General features: G+C 40.8%; 1 protein-coding gene across 1 annotated transcript; it reads right to left on the bottom strand.

Annotated features, from left to right (window-relative positions):
• Positions 1–282: 282 nt before the first annotated feature.
• On the bottom strand, positions 283–14,417 carry LOC131090732 (protein-glutamine gamma-glutamyltransferase 6-like). Its single transcript, XM_058036297.1, has 14 exons — positions 14,209–14,417; positions 13,122–13,236; positions 11,045–11,218; positions 10,218–10,457; positions 6,414–6,532; positions 6,048–6,173; positions 5,732–5,912; positions 5,341–5,476; positions 4,871–4,974; positions 4,532–4,774; positions 3,560–3,877; positions 2,437–2,600; positions 1,518–1,642; positions 283–433 (listed from the first exon to the last, which is right to left on the bottom strand). The coding sequence occupies exons 2-14, from the start codon at positions 13,126–13,128 to the stop codon at positions 283–285; spliced, it is 2,088 nt and encodes a 695-aa protein (XP_057892280.1). The 5' UTR covers positions 13,129–13,236; positions 14,209–14,417.
• Between the last annotated feature and the right edge of the window lie 435 nt (positions 14,418–14,852).

Below are 14,852 nucleotides of genomic sequence, written 5' to 3' on the forward strand. Positions count from 1 at the left end.
AGGGAAGAGTCAAAACTGGGAGCTTAACAGAATGAGATTTGAAAATAGTGAAACTATTTCTATAAAGAAGGGGCTGAATTTTTTTCTTTTGTCAGGGGGTGGGAGGGAAGAGAAATACAATTGGAGACTAAATAGTTAAGCACCATGAAAGCAGACTTGATTCTATTGCAATGTAAGAGGTCATCAATTTTTGTGCAAAGTTCCTTTCTGTCACCCCTGTCCCTATACAGAGGAGAGTGTCTTGCTGTGTTAATGCTGAAATGGAAGGCTGATTCCATCACATTATGCAGGGGCTACTGCAATTGTTACAAATCCCTTAACATGTGAAAATTTGTCACAAGAGAAGTCTACTTGCAGCTGTAAGGGCCCAGCCCTCCGAGGTGTGAACTCAAAAAATATTTTTGATCTTTCCCTCGGTGCCAGTCGTGCCAAACTGAAAAAAAAAAAGAATAGAAAAAGAAAAAAAGAAATTTAGATCAGGCTTGAATTGTCTTTTATGAGATTCCCAAGAAACAGAACTGCATTTACTTGAGACCCAGCCTTGTGTTTTGAGAATTACTTAGGGTTTGAGGCTTTGTGTAGACTAAGAAATGAGAAAGGACTTGAGGCTTCATGTAGACTAAGAAATGAGAAAGGACAGAACCATCTTCCTTTATTCTTAAATGGAATTATGGAAAAGAGAGGTGCAATGTCACAGCTTCATCTTAGGGCTGGATGCAAATTTGGATAGTCAGCACAAACTCAGAATAGAAAATCTTTGATGTCAAAGGTCAGTGCTCTGTCCAATGCCTGCTTGGTTCATATCCATTTTGGCAATAATGATTTTTCTAATGGCCATTGTGCTTTGGCTTGTATCTACTTTTGGCCTAAATTGGTTTAGTCTTTTACTGGAACAATGTTTTCCTTTTTTTATGGATTATTAAGTCCAAATAGTTCCACAGCCAAAGCAAGTCAGGCTGTTTTACCATAGAAGAAGCTTTAGGAAATGCAAACTATTACTCAACACTGAGCTGATCCATAAAGCAGCAGAGTCCAGAGGAAAAGAAAATAATAAAAATAACAAATTGCTTTTAGGTTTTGAAAAGGCAAGTTTTTTCTTGCTTTAAAGGAGAACAGAGCAACTTTCTGTTTGGGCTGAACCAAGGGGAGTGTCTGACTTGTTTGCTTTAGCCTAATTATCTTTGTAGTATCAGGGTATTGTATATGAAAATAAAACCAGAACGCCAAACCGTAGAATAAGCTGCAGAGAGACAAAAGAATTTGACAGGTGCATTTGCTTTCCCAGGAAAAAAGAATGTTAGCAGGTTTGAGTTGTTAAAGAAGCTCTATGTGGAAGAAACACCACACGATTAAGGAATCACCACACGATGAAGGAATCGTATGGTGTCACTTTTGTTTTCAGAAGTAGAAAATATAAAAAAGACAAGCCAAGTGTGTTTTTTTCCTTCTGTGTGAGAAGTCAGATGTGCTGTTGGTGGTGCTGGAGGCAGTGAGGGATTGCTGCAGGTTGCACTTACTTGATCTTGACCTGCTGGTTCATGAGGGTGACGAACAGCACGCAGCGGCTGACGGGCTCCGGGAGGGGGTTGGCGTAGGAGATCTCCAGGGACACAGCTCTGTTCACCACAACCCTCCGGGGCACCTGAGGCACAAAACACCTTTCTGGTCACTCCCTGGCTTATGTTTCTGCTCCCTGGAGTCAGGATTCAGTGGAGCTGCAAGTGGCATTTAGCTGGCAAACATTAGCTTTCCTCAAGTTTGAAGCTGGATGTGACAAACATTAGCTTTCCTCAAGTTTAAACCTGGATGTGACAAACATTAGCTTTCCTCAAGTTTGAAGCTGGATGTGACAAACATTATCTTTCCTCATGTTTGAAGCTGGATGTGGCTCAGCTCCATAGGGCTGTCCAGCTGTCTGCAATATTTTGTGCATCATTTCAGTGAAATAGAGCTCTGGCTCTACACTAACATGTCCCATGAAACCTGTCTGATATTTTGGTTGCTGAATGGCTTTTTTTCTTTATTGGCACATCATTGATTAGGATTAAAGTGCTAAAACAACATGAACTGGCTCTAGCACTGGTTAGAACTAAGGGTTTAAATTTGAATTTTGGCAGTGTTCTTCAAGGGCAACACAAGCACTTGCCAATACATGGAATGAAAACAAGGACTGAATGAAAACATAAGGCAGTGGCTTGTGACTGGGAAAAAAGAAGGTAACAGAGCTGTTCTGAAAAACAGGGCAGATTCAGGCCAAGGTTCAGAACTGACCTCTTACATCCTTCCATTCTCAATTCAAGCAGGCAGAATTTTGAAACAACATCTGAAATGGCAGCCTAAATGTAATAAATTTATCTCCAGGTTCTCATCTTAAGATCTGAGCTCCAGAAAGATCTTTTAGCTTCTGTTCAGTACATCAGGGAGAAAATTGTTCACCTTAATGATGATGTTTGTGTCCTCCAAAATGATTGTCTTCTCCACCAGCAGCTTCAGCCCCTGCGAGCGCATGACTTCACACAAAGCAGTCACTTGGATCCTTTTGTCAGTGGTCAGATATTTTCCATAATGAGTATAAGGGATCTTTACCCGGATATGCTTCCCTAGAATTCAGAGATATATTTAGGAACCATTATATTTCCAAAGCAAGCTAAAGAGAAAATAGTTACAGTGAGGGTTTTGTTCATTACTGAAGAGAAAAAAGATGGCAGTGGAGTTTGTTTATATTTCCTTCTTGTGAGACTGATTGTGTATTTCCCTCTTCTGGTGATCCTTGCCTACTTTAACTCATTTGACCCTTACACTTTTGAATAGAAGACATTGGCCTGAAACTGAGGGAGTCTGCTTATCTGCATTTCACTGGATTCCTGACCCTTTGTATTTCTTATTATTAGAGGTATAACTATTTTAATCTATTCCCTCCTTATAACCTTTTTATTTTACCTCAGTCGAGAAGAAAGTTTGGGTCAAGTTTCACAGAGATCCTTTTCAAGTGACCTGGTCAGCTGCTCATTGTAGTCCTACAACTTTTCTGCTGTGTATGGGAAAAATGTTTATCTTTGTAGCTCCTGGGGATGAAAAAGATCTCTATAATAATTCCAATAGTCTTCACTCTTCAAAAGAGAGACAGAGTTTCACTGTAACTTTTAAGCTTTTTCCTAGTTGATTTCTTTTCGTGTGTTGCCTGTTGGGTGCCAGAAGGCACACATCAGACTTTTTTTACTTGTTAAGAGTAAGATGTGTTCCTATGTAATAATCAGCACACACACACACACATGCACATATATATACATATAGAAACCATGATACACACACATAGTGCTGCTTCTGGAGCTGCAACATAAGTGTAGCCTCCTATGGAACATTTCATGAGACATCTACTTAATGCTTTAAGTAGTGCAAAATTTTCAGAAGAAAAAAAATAATGTAAAAAGTACTCATAAACAATGAGTAGCTGCACCAAAAGCTGATACAGGTACAATATGGATGCTTCTTCTTTCCAGTTGCCTTCCTGTGGCTGGGAGCAGAGCTGTATTGGCTCCTTAAGGACATTAAAAGTTACCTTGTTTAGGACCAAGCTCCACAGCAGTGGCTGCCTTCAGGATCTCTGCCACTGCTCTCCTCGTGTACAGGATGGTGGAGGCACTCATGTCCACCCTGATGCTCTTGCGGTCCGAGGAGAGGTTGCTGAGGACCAGGACCAGGTTAATGTCCTTGCCAAAAACTGGAGGTTCAGCCAGCTTGAATTTCCCAGCAATGCCAGGGTTTCTCATTGTCTCTGAAGGTCTTCCCCCAGGAGAGTCTGTGTGTCCTTCTGTGACATTTACTCCCAATATCTTACTCAAGGCCTTTCTATAGACTCGTCTTTCCTCAGAAGAACCTGGTGGAAGCAGAGGACCAAGTAAAATTCTACTTTTGTTGCAAATGCACTTCCTCTCTGTAAAGGTTTTCAGACCTATACAGGCTATCAGCATCACTCAGAAATATGCAATACCTAAAAGCTCCCTGTATCTTCATTAAACTCCATTCAGGTTTTTCACAGGGGATATACCATGACAAGGTGAATAAATCACTAAAATGAAATATGATGCATTTGTATTTGTTTAGAAGGGAGATTTCTTTTTCTCTGGTCAGAACATGCAGTAATGTGCTAAGTGATACTCTGCTGATCTGATGGCAGCCAGCCTCTGTATTAAACATGGTTGCAGTAAAACACTGGGGAGTGAAACCCTGAGGGTTTGTTTGCCTTGGGTAGTAAAATGTATTTTATAGCCCTGTTTTGTGTATGCATTAAATTTTACACTTCTGTGGAAGGGACTAAAGTATATTTTGTGTTGTCCCTTAATGAGGAAGCTACTGAATGCACAAACCCAGAAATATAGCACCCATTGTATTAAAAAAGTAATCTGAACACAATGGCAAAAATATTTTCTGAAGGCGGCGTAGAGATGTTTAAAGCAAGCAGGTTATCCATTCCCCAGCACCAAGGATTCAGTAGGCAATAAAAGGAGATAATTTGTGCTAATTCTTCTACCTTCTGGATATTTGTAGTTAGCAGTGACATCCACACGGCCATTGCTGCCCACAGCTTTGGTGCTGATGGACCTGCCAATGATTTCAGTATCACAATAAACTCTCTTCTTGCTTCCATCATTGTACACAATCCATCTGTTGCAGTCAGCGTTCACCTCTGAGTACACAAACAAGGTGTCGTAATCCAGGTTGACTTCACCCTCTTTGATGGCTAAGACAGATGCAGGGCCACACTGAAAAATTCCTAAAATGTAAAAAAAAAAAAATAGGTTAAACTTTTATTAGTTGTGCTCAGTTTGAAGAAGGACTCTTAGGTCAGGCTGAGAGCTCAGGCTGTTACCTCTGCTTTGTTCTTGTGGAGTTGCATCTAAAACCTGCCACCCATTGTATGCCCTTCCCAGGTCTGGGCGAACGAACCAGCTTTCATTCCAGACATGGTAATCCCTGGAGACAAAGAACAATGTCTAAAAAGAACAATAATATAGAGTAGTCATGCAAACTTCCAATTGGAGACGAGTAGTGAATTTAAAAAAAAAAATTCTAAACTCTAAACTGAGGCACAAAGTATCAAGTTACAGTACCTCTTTTAAAGGACAGATTTACTGTCTGCTTTTGAGGTATAGAGACCTCAGGGCAGGGAGGGAGAAAATAACGAAGCATGTTGTTTGTTTGTTTTCCAAATGGATGTCTGCAGTATTAATTTAGATGGTTGTATTACATTTTGCCCACTCAGTTGCTTTTGAACTACTAGTGTTTTTAGGTCTAGATTCTCTCTATTGTTGTTGATGAGATGGAAGAAATTATATTTACCATGTGGAATCCTTGCTGATATTAAGACTCCTTCCAGAGCTGTCATAGTACTTATCGATACTCAGGTTTCTATCCACGTCATGGGCAGAGTTAAAATTTGAAACCAAACGAGTTGGAATCCCCAAGCACCTCAAAACTGAAATACATTTTATAAAAAAAACAAACGAGCAAGAAATGCAACAGAACCCACGCAGCTTTGTGATTACAAATTACAAATTACAAGCTTCAATGGTTACAAATATCTGAGAAATGAAGTGTCTAAATAATTTGTGATTCTTCAGCATTAATGGTCTTCACAGTGTTGTTCCTTTTGTAGAAATGATTGCTTTGTAGTTTTGATAAAAGCAGAGGTCCCAACACTTCAGCCCAGCCCTGTATCCTGACAGCTTACCTGTGCACATGACACCTGCAAAAACCCAGCACTGTCCGTACTGGACAGGTCTGTAATTGTCCTGGCGCCATTTCTTGAGGATCACCACGCTGCCATCCCACCTGGAGGGGTTCTCATGCGAGTGGAAGCTCCCTTGCCACTTCCCCAGGAGCACTCCATTGTCGTTGTCATTTCCATTGATCTATCAGTGGGCAGAATGCACAAAGTGAATTGTCTGCACTGCACTGTATCTAGCTCATTTACTGCTCATGGCTGAGCCTCAGAGGTGCTTTCTGCTCACTCCTGTGGGGCTGGGGTTAAGTTTTCCATTCCTTACCATAGAACTGATGACTCTGCCCAAGTATTTGGGGTCTCCTCTTCGGGACACGTCCATGGCTGGGTCCTGACGGTAGTACAGGCTCAGATCAAGCATGGTGAGACAGATGTTTAGGAGGTCTTGAAACTGTGATCAGATAAAATACATTTTTAAGAAAATAGATGTTTTCACAAGCAGAATGAAAGGAGATTTTATTGCAGTTCCTCCCTTCTGAGACATCCCACCCCAAAGTTGATAGCCACACTGTGAGCAAACCACAAGTAAGGCTACCCAGGTTGGTGCAGTTATTAAATAAACAGCAAATAATGATAAGATAAATGCTGTTGGAGACAAAATGAGAGTTCAAACAAATTCCTTGTGACTTACCTGTCCATAATACCACCCTCTTGCTTCAATGTACCTTGCATTGCCCACAAAGATTATTCCATTTTCATTTAGAACATATTCTTGTCTCTCGTTTTCATTGGACATGTAGACATCATCACCTGTAAACCAAGTTGGGAGGCTTAAAGCTGAGAATACCAGCAACCTTTCAGAAACATTTTTGTCCTGATTTAGCAAGGAGAAAACTTCTATTTGAAAAATAGAATTGTTACAGCTCCATGAAGAGGTGCAGTTCAGTGATAATGTCTGTTATTACATATGGCCAGGGAAGGTGTGGGAGGTGACAGAAGGATCCATAACATATTACTTAACTTTTTTCCCCTACTTTTAGTGTAGCCTTGTGTATTATCTAAATGTCCCCTGTCTGCACATTGTGTTTTTGTGAGGAAGATAGACAAAAGTCCATGCTAGCTCATCACATTTTTCTGTCTTCTCAGGGTAGTTAGAAGTGGAACAGATTGAAAAAGATTTGGAAAGAATGACACAGATGACATTTTTCTCTTTTTTCCAGATGCATTTGTCTTATTTTAAGATTCCTAAATGAAGCAAATTCCTTTGCTTGCCTGATCCAAAGTCCTATGAGAAATATTATTAGGATAATCTGCTCAGCCATTCACTTGGAGTTCACTGTTTTTCCAAGTTTATGGCACAGTATTTAGCTGCTGTGAAAGTATTGGTTCCCACAGAGGTTTAGGTTGTTTTGGTTGCTCTTTAGGTAGCAATATCTGCTTAGCTCTGCTTTTAATTCCATAATATTTAAAGATATTTTCTGAAAGGTTCAGGATTGCAGGAAATACGTACAAAAAGATCAGCTTTTCTATTTTATTGAATCAACTTCTTTACCTTACTATAGGAACTTCCCATCCTTCCCTTCCTGCAAATAAAGAAATTGCAGTTTATTTTAAAAATTGTATAATGTGATAGAAATCTATTTCTCTGGTTGCTGTCCACACTTTTTAAAAATAATATCATCACTGTTGATTCCTGAAGTTTTGGGGTAGCATGGACATGGAGACCTGTGTCCAGTTTCAGGTGCTGCACCTCAAGGTGTGGACCAGTTGGGAAAAGTGGGAGGAGCACTAAGAATGCTCAGCATTCCTGTAAATCTGAAGTATGAATTAACTCAGAATTATTTAAGGTAGGAAATAAATGGGGGCAAGGAATGGGGCAAACATTGTAATTAATTCCAGAAATTCTTGGGAAAAGGATGGGGCAGGGGGAAATAAAATCCTCTTCTTGGTGTCTATCACACGTAGGATGAGAAATTATATACTGAAGTCAAAGCAAGAAAGATTTAGTTAGTTAATAGGATAAAGATCTAATAGAAAGGCTTGTGCTTTATTTGAGGGAATTGCCAGGGGAGGTGCTGGAGCTTCCCTAATGGCTGGTCATTGAGAAGGAATTCAAGACCTCTCAGGAATGACCTAAGTGCTGAACTGAACCTCTCTTATAGCCCTGGTGTGGGACTAGATGACTTTCTAAGATCCTTCTAGCTCTGTGATTTAATTATTCTGAGCAATCTACATGTCCTTGTATAATCACTTGAAGAACATTTTTTTTCCTAAGGTTTATGTGCTCTCAATAAACCTTTATAGCTTACTAAACTAGATTTTTTTTTGGTCCAGAATTTTTTTCTTGTATTAATTTATCCTAGTTACCCTTCACTGAACATGATTTAATTCTTGTCATCTCATCCAATGGCATTAACATTTAAATCTGTATAACTATTTTCTCTTATACAGCTGAAGATTGCATTTTCCTTTTTCAGGGCCATTTCACTTTGTTGAAATGTGTTCACTGTGTTCACTTTTTTGTTCTTTGATTAACAAGGGCTTTCACATTCTTCATGATTTCCAGGTGATAAGTCTGTCACTGAAATCATTGTTATTTCTCCCTAGAGGTGTGGTCTTTTATTTCCTAATATAATATCTTATTTCTTCTCACCTTCTCCACTCACTAAGGTCAGCCAGTTATTTCTGTGTGTTGTCCCAGCCCATCTGATCATGGAAAATGCTGTTTTGTGCCAAAGTCAGTGACGAACTATTTCATCTGAGTATTTTTTTCAGATTATACTTAAGGATCCACTCTGTAGTAGCTGTGCTCCAATCCAGTATTTTTTCTTTCATCGCTAGTCCTGTTTTCTTACAAGTAGTTCTTTATTGATATCACAGTTAATGAATTAATTTCTGTATTCGTCAGCTCAAGGATTAATCTCCCACCTGGAACCATATCTACAGACCAGATTTGCCATTTATCCTTTGCCAAGAAAATAAATTTCCCTTTCCCTTCTGCTATGACACTTACAATAGTGGTAACATACCCTCAAACTGAATCTGTTCCTGTTTTTCAGGACCAGGCAGCTATTGCACTCAGCAGAACTTATTCAGCAGCATCCTTCATTCAGCATTAAGGATACTCCCTTTTATCTGTCAGTAGCCAATGCATCATCTGGTAGATCTGGAGGACTCTTCCACAAAATCATTAGTTTGAAATTGCAATGGGCACAGCTTAATTTGTCTGTTTTCATCTGAGAAGAGTTTGGTCTCTTGTGTACCACAGCCACGCTGGTGTTCCAGCTCAGGAGCTGTCACATATTGCTGTCCCTGCAGTGTGGTTTTCGTCAATTACAACTCACACGCAAATTATTTTTCAGAGGTTTCTGGGGAAGTTTTTTCCCCTCAGGACTGTGCAGAGATGGTCTGAATTTCCTGAACATATTTGTGTAATTATTTCTGTCTTCCAGGACTTGCTGAGCTAATTAGCAGCTTTTTTCATCTTGGCTATTGACGCATTTCTTAGTGGCTCTTGACTAACATATGGTCATGGAAAAAAAATAGTGGATGATTGTGGCTACTTTTCTCCCATAGCTCTTTACTCACTGGGATGGCTAAGAGTTCTCTTAGCACCAGGGTGTCACGTTTTCAGGCTAATCCAGGTTTCTAGACTATTGCATAGTTGCAAAATATGAGGTTAGAAATTTGCAGCCTCAACATATTGCAGGAGAAGTGTGGAAAAGAAAAGTTGGAGCAACAAGAGATGTCCATTTTCAACCCAAGAGAAGAGCATGGGAATTGGACAGGAGCCAGCTGTGTGTGCTTGTGGCCCAGAATGCCAACCACATCCTGGGCTGCACCAGCAGGGGTGGGCAGCAGGGTGAGGGAGGGGATTCTCCCCCTTGACTTTGTGAGACACCACCTGGGACACTGCATCCAGTTCTGGGCTTCTCTGCACAAGGGAGATGTGGAGCTGTTGGAGCCTCCAGAGGAGGTCACAGAGCTGCTCTGAGCTCTGGAGCCAGGCTGGGAGAGCTGGGGGTGTTCATTCTGGGGAAGGCAAGGCTCCAGGGAAAGCTCATTGTGGCCTTCCAGTGCTTAAAGGGCTTATAAAAAGGAGGGAGAGCAATGCTTTACATGGATTGAGAGTGCTAGGACAAGGGGGAGCTGTTATAACGTAAAAAGGGAGAGATTCAGATTAGCAGTTAGGAAGAAATTCTTTAGCAGAGGCCAGTGATGCCCTGGAAGAATTTGCCCAGATAAGGCCTTGTCTCCAGAAAAAGTGATCTGCTCAGTTCTGAAGAGCCTGTGATACAACCCCATATAGCACATTGTGTTGGGGTACCAAGGGGGTGGCAGCAGATTTTTAATGCAGTGAAACCAGGCCTCTGAGCACAGGGCTGAGATTGCAGCCTCTGGTGACCCAAAGAGAGACAGCCTGAGGGAGCAGCTCTGTGCAGGCAGGAAAGCAACAAGGTCAGCTGTGCCCAAGAGCAAAGGCATTGGCACCTACCTGGGCACCAGGGGTTGAAGAGTAGCACAAACTGGCCCAGGTATCTGGAGAAGATCTTGTTGCCTGCGGTGACGCGGAGGGTGAGGTTGTAGCGCCCGATGACGGCGTTGGGCGGGCTGGAAATGGTGAAGTTCATGGCTGCAGAGTCACTGGGTCCCTGGGCAGCACTCCAGCCGCTGCCCCCCGCCTCAGAGAGGCCAAATGCTGCCCTGGTGCGATGGGACTCCGAGGGGGATGGCCCTGCCAGAGAGAAAGAGTCACTGGTTTCCATCCCAGAGCGTGGTTTCACTGTTTGTGGTGGTGTTTGCAGGGGTGCCAGGATGAGGGAAGAGATGAGAATCTTGACTCCATGTTTCAGAAGGCTGATTTATTATTTTATTATATATATTATATTAAAAGAAAATGATATATTAAAACTATACTAATAGAATAGAAGAAAGGATTTCATCAGTAGGCTAGCAAAGAATGGAATAATAATAAAATCTGGTGACTGCTCACAGCCTCGACACAGTTGGCTGTCATTGGTCATCAAGTAAAAACAATTTCACATGCTGGGTGAACAATTCCAAAGCAGCAAAACATGAAGAAGCTGAAGCTTCCCAGCTTCTCAGGAGAAAAGATCCTAATGAAAGGATTTTTCATAAAATAAACATATTTTCGTAAAATAAACGAACATTAACCTCACACTTGAAATTGAGCACATTGGGGTGCGGGAAGCACTAAAAATACAGGCAGAAAAATCATATGTCTAAATAAAATAAGGAGAGAACTCCAAGGAGTAAAGATTAGAGCTCTCTGAGGACATGGATCAGCTATGGGAGTGTTACCTATTTCAGTGACAAACCCCAGGCTCTCCCCATTCTGCTTCGGCCTGTTGAAGTACAGGGTGATATTGAAGGGCTGTCCTCGCCTCACGGTCAGCTCGGTGTTGGCATATCTGTCAGTGTGGTGGTTGGCTGCATTCACTGATGGCTGCCAGCTGATGTGTGTTGGGGTCAGGTCTATAAAACACAAGAAAACTCATGAAGAAGCAGCTGGCATGAGGTCATTTGCTGTTTAGTGGCAGGGTGAGGTTACTAAGAGCAATTACCTTTTGTGGGAGGAAGTACAACTAAAAAGCAGATGCCCCATTAAATTAAGTCTATTGGTCAATAATGGAAATATTTCCTTGGGTATTGTTAAAGAGCCCTCATACAGAGCACTTATGTACTTCCTTTACAGAGTTGGATGCTCTCTTACCACTTGACTTAAAAAGAAATTTACAGGATCAAATTGGTTCATTTCACAATCAGCACCAAAGAAAGCATCCTGTAGCCCCTCTCTGTTTTCAAAATACGTATTTTTAGGGTCACAGGAATGGCAATTAGAACATCTTACTTTTCCTGCTTAGATTCTGATGCCATTTGGCCTAGATGCAAGGAGAAATGCATAGTGAGAGATCATCTGTCTTATATAGATGAACAAGAGGTATTTGAGGACATGCTGAAGCTTTTGACAAATCAATCCATCTGTCTGAATCCAGCTCTGTTCAAACTCCAGCTGGACCACTGGAGTTCCTGTTCTAGCAGGCAGTAATTTCATGTCATAGAAGAATTTCTTGCAGTGTGCTTGGAGTTCTCTGATATTGTGTCCTCCTGCACATATGCTGTTATTATGGTCTGTGGTTTAAAACCCATAAAGTGGTTCCTGACACCTCAAATGCTGAACTGCCTTGCTGGCAAGCAAATATGAATATGATATTCCTTGCAAGATTGTTTTTCCTTCCCTGTTTTCTTGCCAGGCTCAAACCTGAGCAGCTATGCTGTCTTTGGGAATGCTGAGAAGCACATTCTGTGTTTATATCTGCCCTGGGAGACTCTACAAAATACACCTGGAGCATTGTGTTCCAAGTTTAGGCAAATGCTCAGGGCAAGTACCTTGGTGAAGGCTCTTCCAAGTAACTTTTATTAAAATATCATAAGTGCAATGAGGGTGAGGGTAGGGGAGTGTGGAGGATGGGGACACAAGACCACCACCATTTTAAAGGGAAATCAAAGGAAAACAATAATAACAACAAAAAGAATAGAATGGAAAGGAGGGATTAATGCCTATGCAATATTATTGTAGGGATCTTCAAACAAGCTTCTAGGTCTATACCACAGAGCTTATCAGTGAAATACCAAGTCAGATCTGAAACAATATATCTGCATATTAAACTACAATTTAATCCTTGAAGACGAGGTAAAACTAATTTTGCAAAAAAGTGTTCTAATGAAACTCAAGGAAGATTTTTTTTCTGGTAGTTTAGGACCACATAAAGGTAATGTGAGAAAGTACTGATAGGCTAAAAAGGAGAATTTTTACCATGAATGTATGGGACAACAGCAAACTGCAGTTAGCTGCTGCTTGCCCTGCAAAGCTGATTTGGAAATGTTTTTTCCAGCATTAAATGAGAAAGAACCCTGCTTTGCAATTGCCCACCTCAATAATCATCTTCATTTAAAAGTTGAAAAAAGCAGAGATGCTCTCAGTTGCTATTTTCCTTTGTTAGGATTTTAATGTATTTTTTAATTCCCATCTATAGGTTCCATGCTCACGGCTTCATTAGAATGGATTACACAAATTTTGTCAATACCAAGCATAACACATATCTTACAAAGCATTTAAAAAATGGTGCCTTTTCAAGTAATTAAAATTTCTTTACTCCTCCATGTCCCAATATCCTCTGTTTAACTCAAAAATTATTCTCAACCAAGTCTAATAATAACAACATTAAAACTTTGAAAACGAAGTGCAAGACCAAATGACAATATAAAATTACCTTCAGATAAGAAATCTGAGCAGATACCTACAGGGCATGAATCCTGAGGAAACAGCCCTGAGTAAATATCTGCTGAAGGGAAGCAAATGACTTGCAGAACTCACCTGCCATTCCCTCAGCTTATTTGAATTGCATACAACTTCTACTTTGCTCTTCAAGGATGTCCAAGTCACATCAATCATAAAAAGGAAAAACCCAGCAATCTTTTCGTGCTGTCAGCTGAAATTTGAGAGAAGGGAGAAGTACTTAGCAGTTGTTATTAATGCCTGTAAAGTTGTCAAACGAATTAACTGGTTCCTATAATATATGTCTGTCTAATGCCAGAGTTCCTACTCAACGTGGGTGTAATTATGGGAGGAGATACCAAAATTATTTACTCAGAGGAAATGCATGCTCTTGAATCCCAAGAGAAGAAGAACTTCCTACAGAGATAATAGGTGTGCCATGAATAAGTTATCTTTAAGGATGAGGAAATGGGGAGCGTGGTGGGACGTAAAAGCTGTCTGAAGGAAAAAGAAGCATTTCCTGATGACTTAACTTCCAAGTTGGTTAATGTCACTTCTGGGTTTATCCAATAGCTGTGGGTTGGTTTCAGAGGGTTTTTTTTTGGTCTAATATTATCTCCAATACCCTCTGACAAATAAAATTATAAGCTCCCACTAGAAACAAGTATCTGTTTACCTGTTAAGTTAGCTCCATATATTAGTATTTCCCAAAAGTTTTATTTCAAAAAGAACTCACAAACTGATAACCTTGAGTACTTTTTGTCAGCATAAACTTTAAGCCTGTCTACTTTAACAACAATGACTTTTTGGATTTATGAATACATTTATTTTTGGTGTTGTACCATCACTTTGTAAAAGAGTATGAATAATAAAACTAGGTAGTTTTGAAGAGGATTACCTGTTTAAGATTCTGCAGCCCCACTGATCATGTTTTATCACTCAGTATCGACTTAAAAATAAATTAATCTGAATTCTAAGTTACAGAGAAAGAAAACCCAGCTGAAATAGCGAAAATTAAGCTCCAGCAGCTGTTTCTAAGGTTGTTTTTACAAGACAGGCTTTTGTACCTTTTTGAGAAATGTTGCTTTCCTATTACAAAGACCAAAATATGACAGCCATGCCAGCCCTATCCCAAAGCCTTTCCCAGCAGGCAGCAGCACACCTGGCACAGCACATCCCCACTTACATTATAATTCAGCGGTTCTTCCTTCCCTTGGAAGTTTCCAGGATGTTCAGGCTGCCAAAGCTTCTTCCGGGAATCACCTCAAATGGGGTTTGATTGCTGTCCAGAGCTACTTCAGTTGGTCTTTTTCTCTTTTCCTTAATTCATATTCCTTGGAAACCATAAGAGCCACAAGCCTCTGATGTTGCCCGGTCTTCACACAGGGCCCCAGTGACAAACCGCATCGACCAGTTCCTAAGTTCAGGCGCTGGGTACTTACAGTGATTGCCTCAGATGTTACACATTGCTCCCACTGGCATTTGGCTGTTTCCTTTCTTCTTCCTCGCTGCTCACACACACGTAATTAAGTCTCAGAGCACTTTTTCTGTCCTGGCTGTAACCACCTCCTTGGCCTCTGCAGGCACGCCCACAGTGGTGCTGCCGAGCCACCAGAGTCTCTCTAAGCCTGGCCTACATCCCAAACTGGCACCTGCCAGTCTCACCTTCACCACAGCAAAGCAGCAGCAGCTGCTGTTGCAATCCCTTTGGAATGCAGCAGTCATGGTTCCTAAGTGACTAATAGCTGAACATTGTCACAGGTGTTTTTCCTAGCTCAATTCCACCCACCTGCCATCCAAAATGGTTCAAAATACTTTGTCCTTCTTTTC

This window comes from Melospiza georgiana, chromosome 17 (assembly GCF_028018845.1).
Source record: "Melospiza georgiana isolate bMelGeo1 chromosome 17, bMelGeo1.pri, whole genome shotgun sequence".
Lineage (NCBI taxonomy): Eukaryota > Metazoa > Chordata > Aves > Passeriformes > Passerellidae > Melospiza > Melospiza georgiana.